The sequence below is a fragment of the Melanerpes formicivorus genome, unplaced genomic scaffold, assembly GCF_026170545.1.
Source record: "Melanerpes formicivorus ecotype bairdi unplaced genomic scaffold, bMelFor1.0.p_v2 SCAF_735, whole genome shotgun sequence".
Lineage (NCBI taxonomy): Eukaryota > Metazoa > Chordata > Aves > Piciformes > Picidae > Melanerpes > Melanerpes formicivorus.
The window spans coordinates 61,688-82,812 of record NW_027143087.1 but is presented as its reverse complement, the minus strand read 5'-3'; the positions used below and the strand labels follow the sequence as shown (position 1 = coordinate 82,812).

General features: G+C 51.9%; 1 protein-coding gene across 1 annotated transcript in view; it reads left to right on the top strand.

Annotated features, from left to right (window-relative positions):
- The first annotated feature begins 219 nt into the window (after window positions 1–219).
- The window catches only part of MTCL3 (MTCL family member 3), a 55,777-nt gene continuing 34,871 nt past the window's right edge, over window positions 220–21,125 (top strand). Inside the window, 7 exon segments of the mRNA XM_068170886.1 lie at window positions 220–267; window positions 493–608; window positions 3,046–3,520; window positions 3,522–3,611; window positions 3,613–4,035; window positions 4,372–4,596; window positions 11,682–11,840. Coding sequence (XP_068026987.1) covers window positions 3,113–3,520; window positions 3,522–3,611; window positions 3,613–4,035; window positions 4,372–4,596; window positions 11,682–11,840 — 1,305 coding nt within the window. The 5' untranslated portion in view covers window positions 220–267; window positions 493–608; window positions 3,046–3,112.

Below are 21,125 nucleotides of genomic sequence, written 5' to 3'. Positions count from 1 at the left end.
GGGGAATTCACCTCATGACAAAAGCGGTGAAACCCGGGGTATGGGTAAACGGTTAACGGCCCCTTGCTCCCTGTGCCCACATGACCAAACCGTGCCGGCGGACGCTCCCGGGAGCCCAGGGGGTGTTCGCCTCCCCCCTCTCGGCAAGGTCGGGTCGCGGTGAGGGGGCGCAGCGTGGACCCGGCGGCGAACAAAGGGCAGTCCCGTCAGCATCCCGCCGAGGGTGCCGAGGGCAGCCGGCGCCTCCCGGGCAGCGCAGGGTGCTGGGTAACCGCTCCGGGTGGCTGGCCGGGATGCGGCGGGCAGGGGGGGAGCAGGCTGTGCCCCCCGCCCCGCTCTAATCCCGCTCCTCCGTGTGCGCTGGGGGGTGGGGGGGACGCGGCTCAGCCTCCAGGCCTGGGCGGGGTTCTTGCCGCTTCAGCTTTTCTTTTCTCTTCCCTTCGCCGCTTTCCTCTCTCCCTCCCTCTCCCTCCCCCCGTCTCCATCTCCCAGGCCCAGTGAGGTCAGCTCATGAATATCTCATTTTGCTGAGAGAACCTCGTGTGCGCTGCCTGTGCCCCCCCCCCCCGCCGCATGCATTCGGCCAGCCCGGAGCAGACAGGGTGGTGGTGAGTACCGAGGCTGCCTTACACCAGCCCTTTTGTGTCCCCGACACCGGCACGTCGCTCGGGATCCAGGTGCAATAAACCCGCCCGGGTGTAAAGGAGAAAGGAGGAAAATCCTGCTGCTCCTTTAAATCCAGGACAAAAAGGCAGGAGCGCTCCCAACCTTTCCCTTGGGGAGCAGGGAGAGGCGGGCGGCCGGCGAGGGGCAGGGGCGGCTGGGGAAAGCCCTGGGTGAAGCCTCGGGCAGGGGGGATGCCCAAGCTGAAGGGTGGAACCACTACATCCCTCCCTTTTGTTGCTGCCCTTTCTTTCTTTATTTATTTATTTTCCCACTCGGGCTGCCGTTCCCGACGGGAAAACCTCCATCCTGGCGCCACGTGGGTTTGCTGCTGGGGTGGAGGTTGTGTGGCGGAGTCGGGGGGTGGGGGGAGGGATGGAGATGTCGGGCTTCGGCTGGAACGGGGCTTTCCTTGTGCCAGCTGAATGAAAAATAACCTTAAAAACCAAGCACCTGAGCCATAGTCCTGGAATCGGGGGCATGCACGGTGAGACGTGTTCCCGACAGAGCGCGGCCGAGCCAGGTGACTTTGCTGCAGTGAAACTTCCCGGAAGGATCCAGATAAAAAGCTCGGGAACCTCACGCTATTATTTATTTCCATTCGGGTTTTGAGCAATAGGTAAAAAAAAAATAAGGAGGCAATGAGTAAGGTACAGGATCTAAGCTAAGTCTTGCTGGTTTGGTTTGTAGTAATGAGTAAGGCGCAGGATCTAAGCTTTGTTGGTTTGGTTTGTAGTAATGGGTAAGATGCAGGATCTAAGCCTTGTTGGTTTGGTTTGTAGTAATGGGTAAGATGCAGGATCTAAGCCTTGTTGGTTTGGTTTGTAGTAATGGGTAAGACGCAGGATCTAAGCCTTGTTGGTTTTGTTTGTAGTAATGGGTAAGATGCAGGACCTCAGCTAAGTCCTGGGGTTTCATATCCCTGCAGTTTCTGTAGGTTTAGATTCCAAGAGTGACATTTTGTACCTGCACGGCTCTGAGCAGCAGCAGCAGCGTGGACATTCCGGTTGTGGTGCTTCAATAGAGATGCAAAGCAAGCGGTTAAGTTTTACACTCCCATGCCCCCCTTTTTGACTAATTAATGCCTGGGAAGTTTCTGCCAAATGGTGTCCTTTCGAGCATTAATTTCCAGTGTATTGGTTAAAATCAGGGTGATAATGACAGTGCATTTGAGAGGAAACCCTGTGCTCCTGCCAGGGAGAGCTAAGCAAACAGAGTCTCATTGTCTAGTGTGTTCTAGGGAGTAAACCAATTGTCAAGGAATGGTATAATACCAGACTTTGCCCAGCCCGGTGTCTTTCTTCCCTGTGCTATTAACAAACGGTTATGCCTTGTTCTGGGAAGGAATCATTAGGCTGTGTTAGGAACGCTGCCATTTCTACTTTGTCTCATGTTTTATTTGCGGAATATATTAAGGAACATTATCAGCAGCGTGATGTGGCTTTTAACAGCCCTTTCTAACAAGCTGTTGGGGCCATGACAACTCTGCTTTAGTCACTATGGGGGGGGGCGTGGGGGTGGTAAAATTGCCCTTGCAACCTTAGGTGACCACATCACATCGTGTACTGGGTGAGGGTGTGTTCCCTGCTTCCTCAGCTCTGAAAACCTGCTGGAGCGATTGTGCCTCAGCCCTATGTCACAAACCTCTATCAGTCTTTAGCCCTGACAATGTCTCTGGAGAGTAAAAAGGGGACAAATGATGGAATCACAGAAGCGTTTTGGTTGGAAAAGACCTTTAAGATCATCGAGTCCCAACCATCATCTAACTCTCCCAGTCTCTAGAAGCTGATTGAAGGGCCCCTTTCCTTTATGACCCCCCCCCAATTCCTGGGGTTTGGAGGACTAAGCTTGCTGTGGAAAAGTCCCTGTCCAAGCTGAAGGGAAATCTATTGTTGCTTCCACGTGTGCAGCCCTTTGTACAGCAGCCTTTCTTTCCCCATCGGCTGTCACAGACAGCTGGAAGAGGCCTTTGAGGAGACAGGCAGGTGTGGTACAGCCCAGACTGGCACTGAGCTGAGCGGCGATGCCAAGGCAGAGGGAAGAGGGGAATGTGGATGGAAATCCAGCTGTGGTGGGGCAGACCTCAGGGGGGGGGTGGTGGGGGGGAATGGCCCACGATGCAAGCTGAGTGGGACCCGAGCTCGTCCCCAGCCGTGCGGTGGGCACTCCTTCTCAGCAGCACCCGCGGCCCGGCGCTGGGCTGCATCCCCAGCCGGCTCTCCCCCGGCCGCCGCCCTGCCCGCGGGGTGGGGAGTGCCCGGGGAGCAGCCGGGGCACTGCGGCGGTAAGGAGCTGGCACGCTGGCTGCCGGAGCTCCCGTCCCCCCGCCTCCCCGGCGCTGTCCTCCCTTGTCCCCACCCCAACCATCTTCTCCTCCCGCAGCTCCCGGGGCCGCGGCGGCGGAGGAGGAGGCCGCCGGTGATGGACGTGTCTGGCAGATAGCGCCGCCATGAGCCAGCCGCCGGCAGGGGGCGCCGCCGCGGAGCCTCGCCTGCACCCCGAGGGCAGCAGCGGCCGGAAGCCGCCGCCGCCGCCGCGCGCCTCCTCCCCGGCCCGCGCCCGCGACGCCGCCCCGCGCCCGCCGCCCGCCAGCGCCTCCCGCGCCCCGGCCGCCGCCGCCGCCGCCGCCGCCAAGGCCGTCTCGACGCGCCCGCCGCCGGGCCAGGTCCCCAGAGCCGCCCGCGGCCGCGCCGCTGACAAGGCACCGCGCGGCGTGGGGCCTGCGGGAGCTGTCCAGCCCGGCGCCGGTGCTGAACCGCCGCCCGCCGCCGGTGGAAAAGCCGCTGCCGAGGAGTCGCCGCCGCTGCGCGCCGCCGAGCCCGCCGAGGAGGCGCCCCCTGCAGGAGGCGGCGGCGGCGGGGGGGGAGCGGGAGGGGGCGGGGGCGCCGCAGCCGCCGCCGCCCAAGCAGTGGCGGGGGAAAGCGGGGCGGTCTCCGCTGAAGGGCGCGGGGGGAGGCGGCCCCGGCGCCTCCATCTTCCTCGGGCGCAGGGAAGGGCCGCGGGGCGGCGGGCGGCGGTGGGTACTGGAAGGAGGGATGCCTGCAGAGTGAGCTCATCCAGTTCCACCTCAGGAAGGGGTTGGCGGCGGCAGCCCAAATGCAAACCAAGGGCAGCAACCACAGCAGCAGCGGCAGCGCTTCCTCCGCCGCCGCCTCCTCCTCCTCCGCGGCCGCCGCCCCGGTCGAGCCTCCCCCGGCCGCCTCCGCCTCCTCGCCCTCTGCCATGGCGGCCGCCGGGGCGGAGGGGCTGCGGCAGGAGGAGGCGGGCGGCGGCGGCAGGAGTGGCACCCCCGAAGGCTCCCTGAGCCCGCAGCTGCAGGAGGAGATGCAGGAAGAGATGGAGAAGCTGCGGGAGGAAAACGAGACCCTCAAGGTAAGGGGCCGGGGCGGCGGGGGCAGCGGGAGGGGGTAACCAGGGGCCGGGGAAGTAGGGACCGGGCCGCCTGCCACCCCCACGCCTGGGCGGGGGTTTGCCCAAAGCCCTCTTCCCCGGCACTGCCGCTGGAGGCAGGGTTAAGGTGGCCCTGTGGTGGGGGTGCAGGCAGGGGTAGTCGCTTCGGTGCGGAGCTTTTAATGAGCTGGGTGGCATTTAGCTGTGGCGGCCCTGCGGGGAGGAGCTCCATTTTGGCAGCCTTCTCTTAACCCGTGCTGATATTTGTGCTTCTGACCCACCTGTTGCATCCCTGTCCCCTTGCTGCCCCACTGCCAGAATGAGATAGACGAGCTGAGGACGGAGATGGACGAGATGAGGGACAGTTTCTTCGAGGAGGACGCTTGCCAGCTCCAGGAGATGCGGCACGAACTGGAGCGAGCCAACAAGAACTGCCGGATCCTCCAGTACCGGCTGCGCAAGGCCGAGCGCAAGAGGCTGCGCTATGCCCAGACCGGCGAGATCGACGGCGAGCTCCTGCGCAGCATGGAGCAGGACCTCAAGGTATGCCCCTGGGCGGCTGTCAGTGGCAGGCAGTGCCTCAGACCAACACACCACTCTGTGCTTGCCTCTCGTGAATCATAGAATGGCTTGAGTTGGAAGGGATCTCAGAGGTCTTCTCCTTCCAGCCCTCCTGCCATGGTCAGGGACACCTCCCACGAGCCCAGGTTGCTCAAAAGCCTCATCCAGCCTGGTTTGAAACACCTCCAGGGATGAGGTGTGTACAGCTTCTCTGGGCAGCCCATTCCAGTGCTTCAGCACCTTCATAATGAAAACTCCTTCCAAATCTAAATCTAAATCTAAATCTAAATCTAAATCTAAATCTAAATCTAAATCTAAATCTAAATCATCTGAATCTAAATCTAAATCTAAGCCTAATCTAAATCTAATAAAATCTAGTCTAAATCTGAATCTATTCTAGGCAACCCATTCCAGTGCTTCACCACCTTCATAATGAAAACTCCTTCCAAATCTAAATCTAAATCTAAATCTAATCTAAATCATCTGAATCTAAATCTAAATCTAAACCTAATCTAAATCTAATTCTAATAAAATCTAGTCTAAATCTGAATCTAATCTAGGCAACCCATTCCAGTGCCTCACCACCTTCATTATGAAGAACTTCTTCCAAATCTAAATCTAAATCTAAGTCTATATCTAAATCTAAATCTAAATCTAAATCATCTGAATCTAAATATAAATCTAATCTAAATCAAACCTAAATCTAAACCTAATCTAAATCTAATAAAATCTAGTCTAAATCTGAATATAATCTGGGCAACCCATTCCAGTGCCTCACCACCTTCATTATGAAGAGCTTCTTTCGGATCTAAATCTAAATCTGAATCTGAATCTGAATCTAAATCTTAGTCTAAATCTAATCTAATCTGAGCAACCCATTCCAGTGCCTCACCACCTTCCTTATGAAGAACTTCTTTTGAATCTCAATCTAAATCTGAATCTGAATCTAAATCTAAGTCTAAATCTAATCTAATCTGGGCAACCCATTCCAGTGCCTCACCACCTTCCTTATGAAGAACTTCTTCCAAATCTAAATCTAAATCTGAATCTAAATCTGAATCTGAATCTAAATCTAAATCTAAAACTAATCTAATCTGGGCAACCCATTGCAGTGCCTCACCACCTTCGTTATGAATGACTTCTTCCAAACCTAAATCTAAATCTAAATCTGAATCTGAATCTGAATCTGAATCTAAATCTTAGTCTAAGTCTAAATCTAATCTAATCTGGGGGCAACCCATTGCAGTGCCTCACCACCTTCATTATGAATGACTTCTTCCAAATCTAAATCTAAATCTGAATCTAAATCTAAATCTAAATCTAAATCTAAATCTAAATCTAAATCTTATCTAAATCTAAATTTAAATCTAAATCTAATCTAATCTAATCTAATCTAATCATGAATAACTTCTTCCAAATCTAAATCTAAATCTAAACCTAAACCTAATCTAAATCTAAATCTAAATCTAAATCTAAATCTAATCTAATCTACATCTACACCTGAATCTAAATCTACCCTGCTCTAGTTTCAAAAGATTCCCCCTTGTTCTGTCATTTCAAGCTGTTCTAAACAGTCCCTCCCCAGCTTTCCTGTAGCCTCCTTCAGGTACTGGAAGGCTGCTCTAAGGTCTCCCTGGAGCTGAACCAGGAGGAGATGCTTTTGCACCATCTGCATGCCTGGCACACTCAGACCCAAGTGCTGATCCCGTACATATTGGGGATGAATGACAGCAACTTGGCATCAGAGGTTGCAGGGAAGTGGGTCAGGAATGCTGCAAGCAGGCAAAGGTTGAAGTTTCTTAAGGTATCTGCTGACTTGGATCCTCCATCCTTACAAAAGCCCTCATAAAAAGTCCCTCCCCAGCTCTCCTGTGGGCCCATTCAGATACTGGGAGCAGGTGTTTCCATCTGTTCTGCCAGTGCAGCTCATGGGGTAGCAGTGGCCAAGCATACCCCTTCAGGGTTTATTTTGGCTGGCTGCACCTTTAGTCCTATCAGTTGTGGTAAAGTTGTTGTGCAAGTAGTGTCTCAAGTACAAATTTGGCTCTAGAAATTTGGGATCTTTATGATGAACCTAAAATGTACCCTACCCCTGCAGAATTGAACCAGCCTCACCAGAGAGTCCTCTTGACTTTAAGAGGGTTACAGTTCTCTTCAGTCAAGGTCTCAGAGGGCTGGCAGGTTGAATCACAGAATCAACCAGGTTGGAAAAGACCTCAGAGATCATCAAGTCCAACCTAGTGCCTAATACCTAACACCCCCTGACAACTAAACCATGGCTCCAAGTGCCACATCCAATCCCCTCTTGAACACCTCCAGGGATGGTGACTCCACCACCTCCCTGGGCAGCACATTCCAGTGGCAAATTACTCTCCCTGTGAAGAACTTTCTCCTCACCTTCAGCCTAAACTCCCCCTGGCACAGCTTGAGACTGTGTCCTCTTGTTCTGGTGCTGGTGGCCTGGGAGAAGAGACCAACCCCCATGTGGCTACAACCTCCCTTCAGGGAGTTGTAGAGAACAATGAGGTCACCCCTGAGCCTCCTCTTCTCCAGGCTGAGCAACCCCAGCTGCCTCAGCCTGTCCTCACAGGGCTGTGCTCCAGACCTCTCACTCTGCCTCGTTGAATACTGGCAGAGTCAGAACAAAAAACCTTGACTCCACTGATGTCAGCAACAAAACTGCTGTTTTCAGGACCTCTGAAAATCCTGAGGCTGGGCTTTTCCAGATGCCCTTGCAACCATAGACACAACCCAGGAGATTTCCATGTCTCATCAGCTGTAGTCCATCCATGACACTGGAATGAGCTATGGCCAGTTGTTGAGGGGGAGTTTCAGTCCTCATTTCAGGGTTACTCTGGGTAAAGTGTCCATCATCTCCATTCTAGGTTGGTCAAGTTATAGAAGAAAAGCCACTTCCTTGTGCTAGTTGGAAGTAGTTGAATTTAGGGATGAGGTGAGAAGAAAGTTGTTCACAGAAAGAGTTGTTGGCCATTGGAATGTGCTGCCCAGGGAGGTGGTGGAGTCCCCATCCCTGGAGGTGTTCAAGAGGGGATTGGATGTGGCACTTGGTGCCATGGTTTAGTAGTCATGAGGTTTGTGGTGACAGGTTGGACTTGATGATCCTTGAGGTCTTTTCCAACCTTATTGATTCTATGATTCTTGCTGAATCAGGATTCCTATATCCTGCCATTTCCCATGGCATCACAGAGCTCTGGGTAGCAAGGGTGAGCTTATTGACCACACTTGAGCCTGTGACTGCAGTTGCTTGAGGCTCATTGGATTCTGTGGGTGCAGCTGAAAACGTCCATTTAATGCATGGTCAGGAACAAGGTGGTTTTAAAACTTGTGTCTGTCAGTCTAATGGAATAAGAGTCTGTTATTCCCAGGCCTGGTTTTCAGACTTGGATCATCTCTGCTGGACATTTTCCAGCTTGTCATCATTCTTATTAAAATGTAGGCACCAGTCCAAGACACGTTCTAGTCATTTTCTCACTAATGCCATCCAAAATGCTAATACCCTTCCCTTGATTTCTGTTTGATATTCCTTCTCTGTACATATTCTTCTCCCCAGTATCAAGTGATCATAGAATCACAGAATCAATAAGGTTGGAAAAGACTTGAAAGATCATCAAGTCCAACCTGTCACCCAACCCCACATGACTACTAGACCATGGCACTGAGTGCCACATCCAATCCCCTCTTGAACACCTCCAGGGATGGGGACTCCACCACCTCCCTGGGCAGCACATTCCAATGGCCAACAACTCTTTCTGTGAAGAACTTTCTCCTCTCCTCCAGCCTAAACCTCCCCTGGCACAGCTTGAGACTGTGTCCTCTTGTTCTGCTGCTGGTTGCCTGGGAGAAAAGACAAATCCCCACCTGGCTACAACCTCCCTTCAGGTAGTTGTAGAGAGCAATAAGGTCTCCCCTGAGCCTCCTCCAGGCTAAGCACCCCCAGCTCCCTCAGCCTCTCCTCACAGGGCTGTGTTCCAAGCCCCTCCCCGGCTTTGTTGCCCTTCTCTGGACACCTTCCAGGAAGTCAATATCCTTCCTAAACTGAGGGGCCCAGAACTGGACACAGGACTCAAGGTGTGGCCTAACCAGTGCAGTGTACAGGGGCAGAATGACCTCCCTGCTCCTGCCGGCCACACTGTTCCTGATGCAGGCCAGGATGCCATTGGCCCTCTTGACTGCCTGGGCACACTGCTGGCTCATGTTCCTCCTACCATCGACGTTGGTGAGGCAGGATCTGCCCTTCCTAAATCAGTGCTGGCTGGGCCTGATCCCTTGGCCATCCTGTAAGTGCTGTAGCAGCTGAGGCTGTAGGTTGAGCTGGACAAAGGCTCACTTCCATGATGTTTCCTCTCACATCTTTCCCAATAACCTTACAGGTGACTCTTTGGAAAGGGAAGGGTGCTTTTGCAGGGTGTTCCCACAGCTGATGAAGGTGTTCAGCTCTGGAGTAGGGATGGATGTCTAAGGCCTGATTTCTACCTAATTAAATTCTGGGTGATGGCTAACCATAATTCTAACTCATTCTAATTCATCTGCCGTTCTCTGGCCTGTTCCCAAGTCCACTTCTGGGGAATTTCTGTCCAAAATGGCCTCAAGCTGTGCTAGGGAAGGTTTAGGTTGGATATTAGGAAAGAATTCTTTGCTGCAAGAGTGGTCAGGGATTGGAACAGGCTTCTCAGGGAGGTGGTGGAGTCACCAGCTCTAGAGGTGTTAATGAAATGCCTGGCCATGGCACTTGGGGGCATGGTTTGATGGCTGTGGTGGTGTTGGAGTGATGGTTGGACTCAAAGGCTTTTTCCAACCATAGTGACTCTACACTTCTATGGACTTGATGATCTTTGAGGTCTCTTCCAACCTTGGTGATTCTGTGATTCTAAAACAGTGCTGTTCACTTTGCATGAGTAAAATGCTAGGGGGGCTGAATCTTTCAGAGCTGCAGTCGTGCATTTAGCTGTGTCCAAATGCCTCTTGCATAAGTGAGTGCCATTCCCCCCCCCCCATCTGGAATGCTCTGTAGCATTTCCCTGCATTGTTTTGCTGCTCCTCCACATTTTATGCTGGAAGGCCCACTCCCAGTAATGATCTTGTTGCTTGGCTGTGTTTACTGCTGCAGCCTGTATCTATGGAGCCAGGACAGGTTCTGATAGGATGCTGTTCCAAAAGCTGTCCCCCATGATTTCCCATTTCCTTTGCTTGGGCAACCAGATGAGCAGTTTAATACTGAGCGTGGGCAAAGCCATCAAGCTGGAGCCCTGTGGTGTGATTCTCAGCTCATCCTGCAGTCTCTTTGGAGCGTGGTTATAATTGAAATTCCCCTCCACTCGCTCTTTCTGTGAGGCATTATGTGCCTTGAGTGCTGCCTGTGTGGTGGGGGGAGGTTGCTGAATGATTCTGGGCTACACTGCAGCGTTGTATCTGTAATTCACACACTGGCTTTCTTGTCAGGAGAGGCTGAGTCACTAGCTGCTGCTGGTTTCTGAGGTTGGATCCTTCTAGACTGCTTGCTTGCAACCCCCCCCCCTCCTTTTTTTTATTGCCCTTTAGATTTGTAGTGTGTCAAACAGAGTTCTTTGACATAGTGACATCGAGATGGGGCTAGTGAAAGCCATGAAGGATATCTCCCTGAGCTCCCCTAGCTTAATGCTGAGAAGGATTAATTAGACTTTCCCCTGTTCTAAAAAAAGCAGGAAATTAGGCTCTTCAAACTCTGTGTCTAAATCACCAGCATGACAGTGATTAGTGTGTGTTTAAATATTGCTGCTGCATGATTATGGTTCCTCCTGGTTTCACAGAACACAATGCAAGGGGCTTGAATGGCAACACTCTCATTGCTTTCCATAACAAAGAGAAATTACATCTTGGGGTGTGCTTCTTAATGCTGTTCCTGTGAGAATGCATTGAAATAAGCCCCCAAAGAGCTTGGTGTTCATCTTCATTTGGCATATTTGACATCATTCCAACAAAAGAGAAGACTGAGAGGAGATCTTACTCATGTTTATTAATACCTGGAGGGTGGGTGTTGAGAAGAAGGGGACAGGCTCTTTTTGGTGGTGTCCTGTGATAGGACCAGGGGCAGTGGACACAAGCTGGAACTCAGGAAGTTCTATCTCAACATGAGGAAAAACCTCTCTGGTGTGAGGGTGTTGGAGCCCTGGGGCAGGCTGCCCAGGAAGGTGGTGTCCTGTGATAGGACCAGGGGCAGTGGACACAAGCTGGAACTCAGGAAGTTCTATCTCAACATGAGGAAAAACTTCTCTGGTGTGAGGGTGTTGGAGGCCTGGAGCAGGCTGCTCAGGAAGGTTGTGGAGTCTCCTGCTCTGAAGACTTTCAAGACCCACCTCGATGTGTTCCTGTGTGACCTACTCTAAGGTGATCCTGCCTTCCCAGGGAGGTTGGACTCAATGATCTCAGGGGGTCCACTCCAACCCTTACCATGGTTTAGTAGTTTTTGTGTGACCTACTCTAGGTGATCCTGCCTTCCCAGGAAGGTTGGACTCAATGACCTCAGGGGCTCCATTCCAACCCATACCATGGTTTAGTAGTTCTTGTGTGACCTACTCTAGGTGATCCTGCCTTCCCAGGGAAGTTGGACTCAATGACCTCAGGGGGTCCATTCCAACCCATACCATGGTTTAGTAGTTCTTGTGTAACCTACTCTAAGTTGATCCTGCCTTCCCAGGGAGGTTGGACTCAATGACCTCAGGGGGTCCATTCCAACCCATACCATGGTTTAGTAGTTCTTGTGTGACCTACTCTAGGTGATCCTGCCTTCCCAGGGAGGTTGGACTCAATGATCTCAGGGGGTCCATTCCAACCCTTACCATGGTTTAGTCATGAGGTCTGTGGTGACAGGTTGGACTTGATGATCTTTGAGGTCTCTCCCAACCTTGGTGATACTGTGATGGTTTTATGTCCCTGTCTACCTGTCTCCTCCCATGCAGCTTGCATGAAATCATCCAGAAGGACCCTTTCTGGTTAGGTTGCTTAGGCACCAAGCTCTGCAGCAGTGATTCTGGGGGGTAATCTTTCTTCTGAAACTCCATTTCACTTAGGTTGCAAAGGATGTGTCGGTGAGGCTTCATCACGAGCTGGAGAACGTGGAAGAGAAACGTACCATAACAGAAGATGAAAATGAGAAACTGAGGCAGCAGCTTATAGAAGTTGAAATTGCCAAGCAAGCACTGCAGAACGAGCTGGAGAAGATGAAGGAGGTTAGTGGTGCTGTTTCCTTCTGCTCAGTGTTGGAGGGTTTAAAATTCTTACTGCTGAACTAACTGCTTTTCCTTCCAGAGCTTGCTCGGGGTGTGCAAAGTATGGCAGGCAGAAGTTGGTGTTTCCAAAGAATGCTGAAGTACAGCTTGGGGATTGGGAAGCTGGCTCTGGGCAGCCTGATCTAGTGTGGGGTGTCCCTGCCCATGGCAGGGGGATTGGAACTAGATGATCCTTGTGGTCCCTTCCAACCCTGACTGATACTATGATACTAAGCTGAGAAGAGTCTGAAGGGGATTTGGTGTTTCCTAAGCAAAACAGAAGCCAAACTCTGACTTTGGTTCTCTTGTAGAAGGAGGGGAATGTGGAACTGATGGTAACAGTTCAGAGGCTTTGGGATGTTGTACTTACATTAAGATACAGGCATTGGAACAGGCTGTCCAGGGAGGTGATGGAATCACCATCCCTGGAAGTGCTCATGAAATGTGTGGCCATGGCACTCTGGGACATGGTTTGATGGCCATGGTGGTGTTGGGTTGATGGTTGGACTGGATGAGCTTAGAGGTCTCTTCCAACCAAAACAATTCATAGATTCATAGAATCATGGAGTGGTTTGGGTTTTAAGGAACCTTAAAGATCATCTACTTCCAACTCCCCTGCCATGGGCAGGGACACCTCTCACTACATCAGGCTGCTCAAGGCCTTCCCCAGCCTGGCCTTGAACACTTGCAGTCAGGGAGCATCCACAGCCTCCCTGGGCAACCTGTTCCAGTGTCTCACCACTCTCACTGTCAATAATTATTTCCTAACCTCCAGTCTCAATCTCCCCTCTTTAGCCAAAGCCATTGTCCCTTGTCCAGTCACTACAAGATCTTAATAACAAGTCCTTCCTCAGTACTCTTGTAGCCCCCTTCAGGTACTGGAAGGCCACTCTAAGGTCTCTCTGGAGCCTTCTCTTCTCCAGGCTAAACAGCCCCAACTCTCTCAGCCTGTCCCCACAGTGGGGGTGCTCCAGCCCTCTGACCATCTTCATGGCCTCCTCTGGACCTACTCCAGCAACTCAATGTCCTTTCTATGCTGGACATTGAACTCCTGGAATTTATGATTCTGTATTTGCAGGAAGAGTGCTGCAGAGACTCAGGGGGGTCTGGCTTTGCAGTTGGTGTTCCCCACAGGTTTTTACAAAGACCAGTATATAGAATTACACAGAATTACATAGAATAAACCAGGTTGGAAGAGACCTTCAAGATCATTGTGTCCAACCTATCAACCAATCCAACCCACCTAAACAACTAACCCATGGCACCAAGCACCCCATCAAGTCTCCTCCTGAACACCCCCAATGATGGTGACTCCACCACCTCCCCAGGCAGCCCATTCCAATGGGCAATCACTCTCTCTGTGTAGAACTTCTTCCTAACATCCAACCTAAACCTCCCCTGGTGCAGCCTGAGACTGTGTCCTCTTGTTCTGCTGCTGGGTGCCTGGGAGAAGAGACCAACCTCTGCCTGTCTACAACCTCCCTTCAGGTAGTTGTAGAGAGCAAGGAGGTCTCTCCTGAGCCTCCTCTTCTCCAGGCCAAGCAACCCCAGCTCCCTCAGCCTCTCCTCATAGGGCTTGTGTTCCAAACCCCTCACCCTTGCTGGCTGCTACTAGGGACAAGCAAACACTGGGGCTGGGGATCCAGCTGCTTCTTGTTCAGTCATGTTCTTTGGAGTGCTGGGAAGTGAGAGATTGCACCTGGCCTTCCAGTCTAAGCATGATTTTGTATTGTATCTAATTCCTCTTCAAAATGACTCCACTTGCTGCTGGAGAGATGCAAGATGTTGTGCTATTAAGCAAGCAGAGAATTGTGCTGCAGCAGTAATGGCCTGGCTGACAGAGATAACAAAGCATGCAGTATAAAGAGAAACTGTTGACTAAGGATAAGAAAGCTGAGATTTTAGAAACAGCTCTCCAGTTCAGCATTGAGAATGCAGTGAATGCCACCAATTTCAGTGTTACTGCCATTCCCTAGCAGGAGTGCCAGTGCCTGCTTTGATCTGGTAGGCAGCAGAAGTGATGGATTTCACAGAATCACAGAACTGTTTGGGTTAGAAAAGACCTCTGAGGTCATCGAGTCCAACCATCAACCTGAGACCACCATGGCCATTAATCATAGAATCAGTCAGGGTTGGAAGGGACCACAAGGATCATCCAGTTCCAACCCCCCTGCCATGGGCAGGGACACCCCACACTAGAGCAGCCTGCCCAGAGCCTCATCCAGCCTGGGCTTAAACACCTCCAGGGACAGGGCCTCAACCACCTCCCTGCACAACCCATTCCAGGGCTTCACCACTCTCATGGGGAAGAACTTCTTCCTCCCCTCCAGCCTGAATCTCCCCACCTCCAGCTTCATTCCATTCCCCCTAGTCCTATCACTCCCTGAGATCCTGAGCAGTCCCTCCCCAGCCTTCCTGTAGCCCCCTTCAGATACTGGAAGGCCACAATGAGGTCACCTCGGAGCCTTCTCTTCTCCAGACTGAACAGCCCCAACTCCTTCAGTCTGTCCTCATAGGAGAGGTGCTCCAGCCCTCTGCTCATCCTCATGGCCCTTCTCTGGTGCCAAATGAAAAGCAGGTGTTAACTTTGAAGGAGAACCACTGCAACCCCACTCAGTGCTCCAAGTCCAAGTGCTCCAAGATTCAGTTTCCAAGACAGGCAGGGACTTCTCAGTTCTATGGTAAGTTACAGGGGGTTTAGGAACTTGCTTTAGTGCTGGCTGTAAATGCTGTAGTATTGGCTGGAACTGAGTTTCAGACATGTTAGCAGGGGAGAAAGAGGTGGGGGGTTTTATTTCCACTGTCTGCTGCTTTTCCAGACAATTGCAGGTTTGAAATGGGCATGAAATCTGAGCCTTAGACAGCTTCCTTCCCCTCTGGCTGAGGCTTTCATCTTCTGTTTTCACTCTGGTTTGTGCCCCAACACAAGAGAGACATGAACCTGCTGCAGCAGGTCCAAAGGAGGGCATGGAGATGATCCAAGGGCTGGAGACAGGCTGGGAGAGTTGGGGGTGTTCAGCCTGGAGGAGAGAAGCTTCCAGAGAGACATTATGGCAGCATTTCAATATCTGAAGGGGACCTACAGGAAGGCTGAGGAGGGACTGTTTAGAAGGACCTGGAGTCATAGCATGAGGAGCAATGGTTGGAAAGTAGAGTGGGGGAGACTTAGGTTGGAGGAAGTTGGGGAGACTCAGAAGGAAGTTGTTTACTGTGAGGGTGGTGAAACACTGGAACAGGCTGCCCAGGGATGTGGTTGAGGCCCCATCCCTGGTGACATTTAAGGTCAGACTTAATGTTGGCCTGGGCTGCCTGATCTAGTTGGAAGTGTCCCTTGCTCACTGCAGGGACATTGGACAAGATGACCTTTGAGGGTCCCTTCCAATGTGATGCAATCTGTCAATCAAGTAAAACTCAGTGTCAGTCTCTGAGTCACTCATCCTGTTTATGAGACCATGATCTCTCTCTAATTACCCTTACAACCTGTTGTTAAGCTTGGCTTTACTCCAGTTCTGTAATTATCCTTGTCCATTTAGATTCTACTTTCTTCTAGCTTCCCAGGTGTGGATCCTTCCCTCCTGCCCCCTGATGGGTTGGATCACCACTGCAGGCTGCTTTTACCTTGCTTCTTCTTAGGCATCTTCAGATAGCAATGAAGCATAGTGGCAATTTAATAGCTGTTGGTCATCAGGAGCTCTGCAGCTGTAGGAAATGAACCCAGTCATAGAATCATAGAATTGTTAGGGTTGGAAGGAACTTGAAGGCTCAGCCAGTTCCAACCCCCACTGCCATGGGCAGGGACACCTCACAGTACATCAGCTTGCTCACAGCCACATCCAGCCTGCTAGCCTGCTTCAAGAGATAATCCCAAAGTTGTTATTTTGTGGCTTTCAAACATCTCCCTGCAGGCTCCATTTTGTCACTGCTTAATTAGCTTTTAAGAAGGTAAATAGTGAGTCACAGAATCACAGCACAGTGGGGGTAGGAAGGCACCTCTGGAGATCAGCCAGGCCAACCCCCACTGGTAGAGCAGGATCACAGAATCATGGAATCATAGAATTTGCTAGGGTTGGAAGGGACCTCAAGGCTCAGCCAGTTCCAACCCCCCTGCCATGGGCAGGGACACCTCACACTACAGCAGGTTGCTCACAGCCAAATCCAGCCAGGCTGCAAACACCTCCAGGCAGGAGGCTTCCACCACCTCCCTGGGCTACCTGCGCCAGTCTCTCACCACCCTCCTGGGGAAGAACTTCTTCCTAACATCCAATCTCAATCTACCCATTTCTAGTTTTGTTCCATCCCCTCCAGTCCTATCACTCCCTGACACCCTCAGAAGTCCCTCTCCAGCTTTCCTGTAGCCCTTTACAGATCCTGGAAGGCCACAATTAGGTCTCCTGGGTGCCTTCTCTTCTCCAGACTGAACAGACCAAGCTCCCTCAGTCTGTCCACATGGGAGGGGATCTCCAGCCCTCTGCTTATCCTCGTGGCCCTTCTCTGGACACCTTCCAGCACCTCCAGATCCTTCCTGTAATAGATGCTCCAGAACTGGACACAGTGCTCCAGGTGTGGTCTCACCAGAGTGGAGTAGAGGGAGAGAATCACCTCCCTTGCCCTGCTGGCTATGTTTCTCTTGCTCTGCTTGGCTCTCTGGGCTGCAAGTGCTCCCTGCTGGCTCCTGTTGAGCTTCTCATCCACCAGCACCCCCAGGTCCTTTCCTTTAGGGCTGCTCTCCATTAAAAGGCTCCTTCACCTCTGCCATCAGTAGTTGCTTTCTCTTTATCCTGATCATTCCCTCTGGCCTGCTGTGCTGCTTTCATACTGGTTTCCATTTCTTTCTTTGGCATAGGTGTTTGCCCCTTTCTGTCTTTGCTGTTGGTATCAGTAGAAGGATACTGTTTAAGCTAGGGGCTCTTCTACACAATGCTGTTTTCATGGAGCTGGAACCGATGGATAATGCCCACTGGCCCAGAATGGAGGCACTGAGTTAGGATGGAGAAATGCAGTAAGACAAAATAAGTAAATGTACCAGAGTAGAGGTGGAGTGGACAAAGAATCAGAAATGCATCCAGGGAAGTCATTGTGCTCCTGTACTCAGCACTGGTTAGGCCACACCTTCAGTCCTGTGTCCAGTTCTGGGCCCCTCAGTTGAAGAAGGACATTGAGAGACTTGAATGTGTCCAGAGAAGGGCAAGGAGGCTGGGGAGGGGTCTGGAGCACAGCCCTGTGAGGAGAGGCTGAGGGAGCTGGGGTTGCTTAGCCTGGAGAAGAGGAGGCTCAGGGGAGACCTTATTGCTCTCTCCAACTCCCTGAAGGGAGGTAGTAGCCAGGTGGGGGTTGGTCTCTTCTCTCTAGCAACCATCACCAAAGAAGAGTACACAGTCTCAAGCTGTGCCAGGGGAAGTTTAGGCTGGAGGTGAGGAGCAAGTTCTTCCTAGAGAGAGTTGTTAGTCATTGGAATGTGCTGCCCAGGGAGGTGTGGAGTCCCCATCCCTGGAGGTGTTCAAGAGGGGATTGGATGTGGCACTTGGTGCCATGGTCTAGTCATGAGGTGTTTGGTGACAGGTTGGACTTGATGATCTTTGAGGTCTCTTCCAACCTTGGTGATACTGTGAGACTGTGAGTCAAACCCTGTTGGCTGGGTTGTGGTCTGCCCTTCACTGAGTTTAAAGGTAATGAGACAGTTGATCCCCAAAGACAATGAAGCAGTTTTATTTCCCAGTGTGATAAGAGTTCTCGGAGTATGTAATGACTGATTTCTGTCCTTTTATGTCATCAGATGTCCTGCAAACCCACAAACCTTTCATTCTCCTTGCATTCTGTTGATGTGTAACTGCCATGGGAAGTTCACTCTTCTTTTGTAGTGAACAAGAGCAGAGGAGGGTTAAAAGACTTAAAAGTGTTGGAGGCAGAAGCTTAATTTTTTGTTAGGTAATCTCTGGAGCAAGACCAAAGCCAAAGCTCTCTTTGTGTTTAAAAATAGCCCCCCCAACATGGTAGGCCTGACTGGAAACATCTCTAGCAGTTAAATGCCTGCAGATGTGTTTGCATAAAGGCTCCGAGGTGACCTAATTGTGGCTTTCCAGTATCTGAAGGGGGCTACAGGAAGGCTGGGGAGGGACTGCTCAGGATCTCAGGGAGTGATAGGACTAGGGGGAATGGAATGAAGCTGGAGGTGGGGAGATTGAGGCTGGAGGTGAGGAGGAAGTTCTTCCCCATGAGAGTGGTGAAGCCCTGGAATGGGTTGTCCAGGGAGGTGGTTGAGGCCCTGTCCCTGGAGGTGTTTAAGCCCAGGCTGGATGAGGCTCTGTGCAGCCTGATGTAGTGTGGGGTGTCCCTGCCCATGGCAGGGGCGTTGGAACTAGCTGATCCTTGTGGTCCCTTCCAACCCTGACTGATACTATGATACTATGATACTAAGCCAGAGTTCCCCAGTGAGCAGCTGGGTGAATCATTACAGACTTGGGAACCTATTTGTCCTTTAATACAGAGAGTTTCTGTTTGATTTCTTGATTTAGAGCTGCTGAAATAAAAACCCCAAACAGTTAAGATTTTTTCCATGACAGAGAGTTGTTGCTGACAGCAGCAGAAGCTTGCAAGCATCCAGCATTTGGAAAGGGTTGCAGCAAAGTGTGGGTGTTCCTTGTTCCTTTTACTGCCATAGAACCACAGAATGGGTTGGGTTGGAAGGGACCTCAAAGATCATCCAGTTCCAAAGCCCTGCCATGGGCAGGGACACCTTCCACTAGGCTGCATTGCTCAAGGCCTCATCCAGCCTGGCCTTGAAGACCTCCAGGAAGGAGACAACCCCAGCCTCCCTGGGCAACCTGTGCCAGTGTCTCACCACCTTCACTGGAAATAACTTCTTCCTAATCTCCAGCCTCAGCCTCCCCTCTCCCAGCTCAAAGCCATTGCCCCTTCTCCTGTCACTATGAGCCCTTGTCAAAAGTCCCTCCCCAGCTCTCCTGTAGCATCCCCACCCCCTGCCAGAAGGCTGCTCTAAGGTCTCCCCAGACCTTTCTCTTCTTCAGGCTGAACAGCCCCAAGTGTCCCAGCCCATCTCCATACTGGATGTTCTCCAGCCCTCTGATCATCATCATGGCCTCTTCTGGACCCTCTCCCACAGCTCCAGGTCCTTTTTGTACTGGGAGCACCAGCACTGGAGGCAGTGCTGCAGGTGGGGGCTGAGTAGAGCAGAGCAGAGGGGCAGAATCCCCTCCCTGTGCTGCTGCTCTCCCTGCCCTGGCTGCAGCTCAGCACTCAGCTGCCTGCTGGGCTGCCAGGGACCACTGCTGGCTGCTGGGGAGTTTGTCAGCAACTGAGATGTCTTCTGCCCCTTCAGTTCAGGAGTTTATACATGCCTGCATGGATTTGTGTTTTCAGGAGTGGTGCCTGCCCTGTCAGTCAGTCTGGTTTGTTCACTGCATGGAAAGGGAAGAAGGCAGCAGGGTCTGGGGCTGTGGGCACTGGAGCTGGAAGAAGGGAACTGAATTCTTTTCCTAATTTTGGTACTAACCTGCTGTGGCACTACAGGAAAGAAATGACACTTTTCTGCTTGTCCTTGCAACCTTTGCCTGCCCTGTTTATGCACAGATTAGCTCTCCATGCATCTCTGAGTGCTGAGGCAGCACAGAAATCAGTAGGGTAGCTGAAAATTTCACAAGAAAAACTGCTGTTAAACAACAAACTCCCAGCACCCCAAAACCCTGAAGAGCTGTGTAAAGAACTGGTAAGGGATGAGCAGAGGGCTGGAGCACCTCTCCTATGAGGACAGACTGAAGGAGTTGGGGCTGTTCAGTCTGCAGAAGAGAAGGCTCCAAGGTGACCTCATTGTGGCCTTCCAGGATCTGAAGGGGGCTACAGGAAGGCTGGGGAGGGACTGCTCAGGATCTCAGGCAGTGATAGGACTAGGGGGAATGGAATGAAGCTGGAGGTGGGGAGATTCAGGCTGGAGGTGAGGAGGAAGTTCTTCCCCATGAGAGTGGTGAAGCCCTGGAATGGGTTGTCCAGGGAGGTGGTCGAGGCTCCATCCCTGGGGGTGTTTAAGCCCAGGCTGGATGAGGCTCTGGCCAGGCTGATCTAGTGTGGGGTGTCCCTGCCCATGGCAGGGGGGTTGGAACTAGATGATCCTTGTGGTCCCTTCCAACCCTGACTAATACTACTACTACTATGATCCCATCCCAGTTCCTTTGCTCAGCCATTTCAGCTACCCCTCTGTCTCCTGGATAAAAATCCAGTGTCTCTCTCACAGCCCTTTTGCTCTTTAAGACCCTTCTCCCATTTAACCATAATCACTTATTCTCTCTCTCAGCCTTGATCCCTTCCCTTCCCTTCCCTTCCCTTCCCTTCCCTTCCCTTCCCTTCCCTTCCCTTCCCTTCCCTTCCCTTCCCTTCCCTTCCCTTCCCTTCCCTTCCCTTCCCTTCCCTTCCCTTCCCTTCCCTTCCCTTCCCTTCCCTTCCCTTCCCTTCCTTCCCTTCCCTTCCCTTCCCTTCCCTTCCCTTCCCTTCCCTTCCCTTCCCTTCCCTTCCCTTCCCTTCCCTTCCCTTCCCTTCCCTTCCCTTCCCCTCCCTTCCCTTCCCTTTTTCTTCTTCTGCTCCCAAGTGTCTTATCTCCATATCTTAGTTACAGCTTCTTCCTTCTGCCAAATTTGTCCTTTTCCCTTGATTCTTCCACCCCCTCATACAAATCTGTCAGCTTCCTTGGTTTGTTCTGTTCCTTTTCTTTTTCCCTAGCTCTTCACTTTTGCATCAGGACTGGGAGCAGGTCCCTCTGCTGTTTATTCAACCTAAACCTCCCCTGGTACAATCTAAGGCCATTTCCTCTTCTCCTATCATTTGTTACCAGGGAGAAGAGACCAACCCCCACCTCAGTCCAGCTTCCTTTCAAGTAGTTGCAGAGAGCAGAGCTCTCCCCTCAGCTTCCTCTTCTCCAGTCTCAACAACCCCACTTCCCTCAGCTGCTCCTCCCCAGCCCTGTTCCCCAGACCCTTCCCCAGCTTTGTTGTCCATCTCTGGACCTGCTCCAGCTTTTCAATGTCTTTCTTGTACTGAGGGCCCCAAAACTGAACCCAGCACTCAAGGTGAGGCCTCACCAGTGCTGAGTGCAGGGTGACAATCACTTCCCTGGTCCTGCTGGCCACACTGTTGCTGATCCAGGCCAGGATGCTGGTGGCCTTCTTGGCCACCTGAGGACACACTGGCTCATCTTCAGTGAGCTGTCAAGAGGCACCCCCAGGTCTTTCTGTGCTGAGC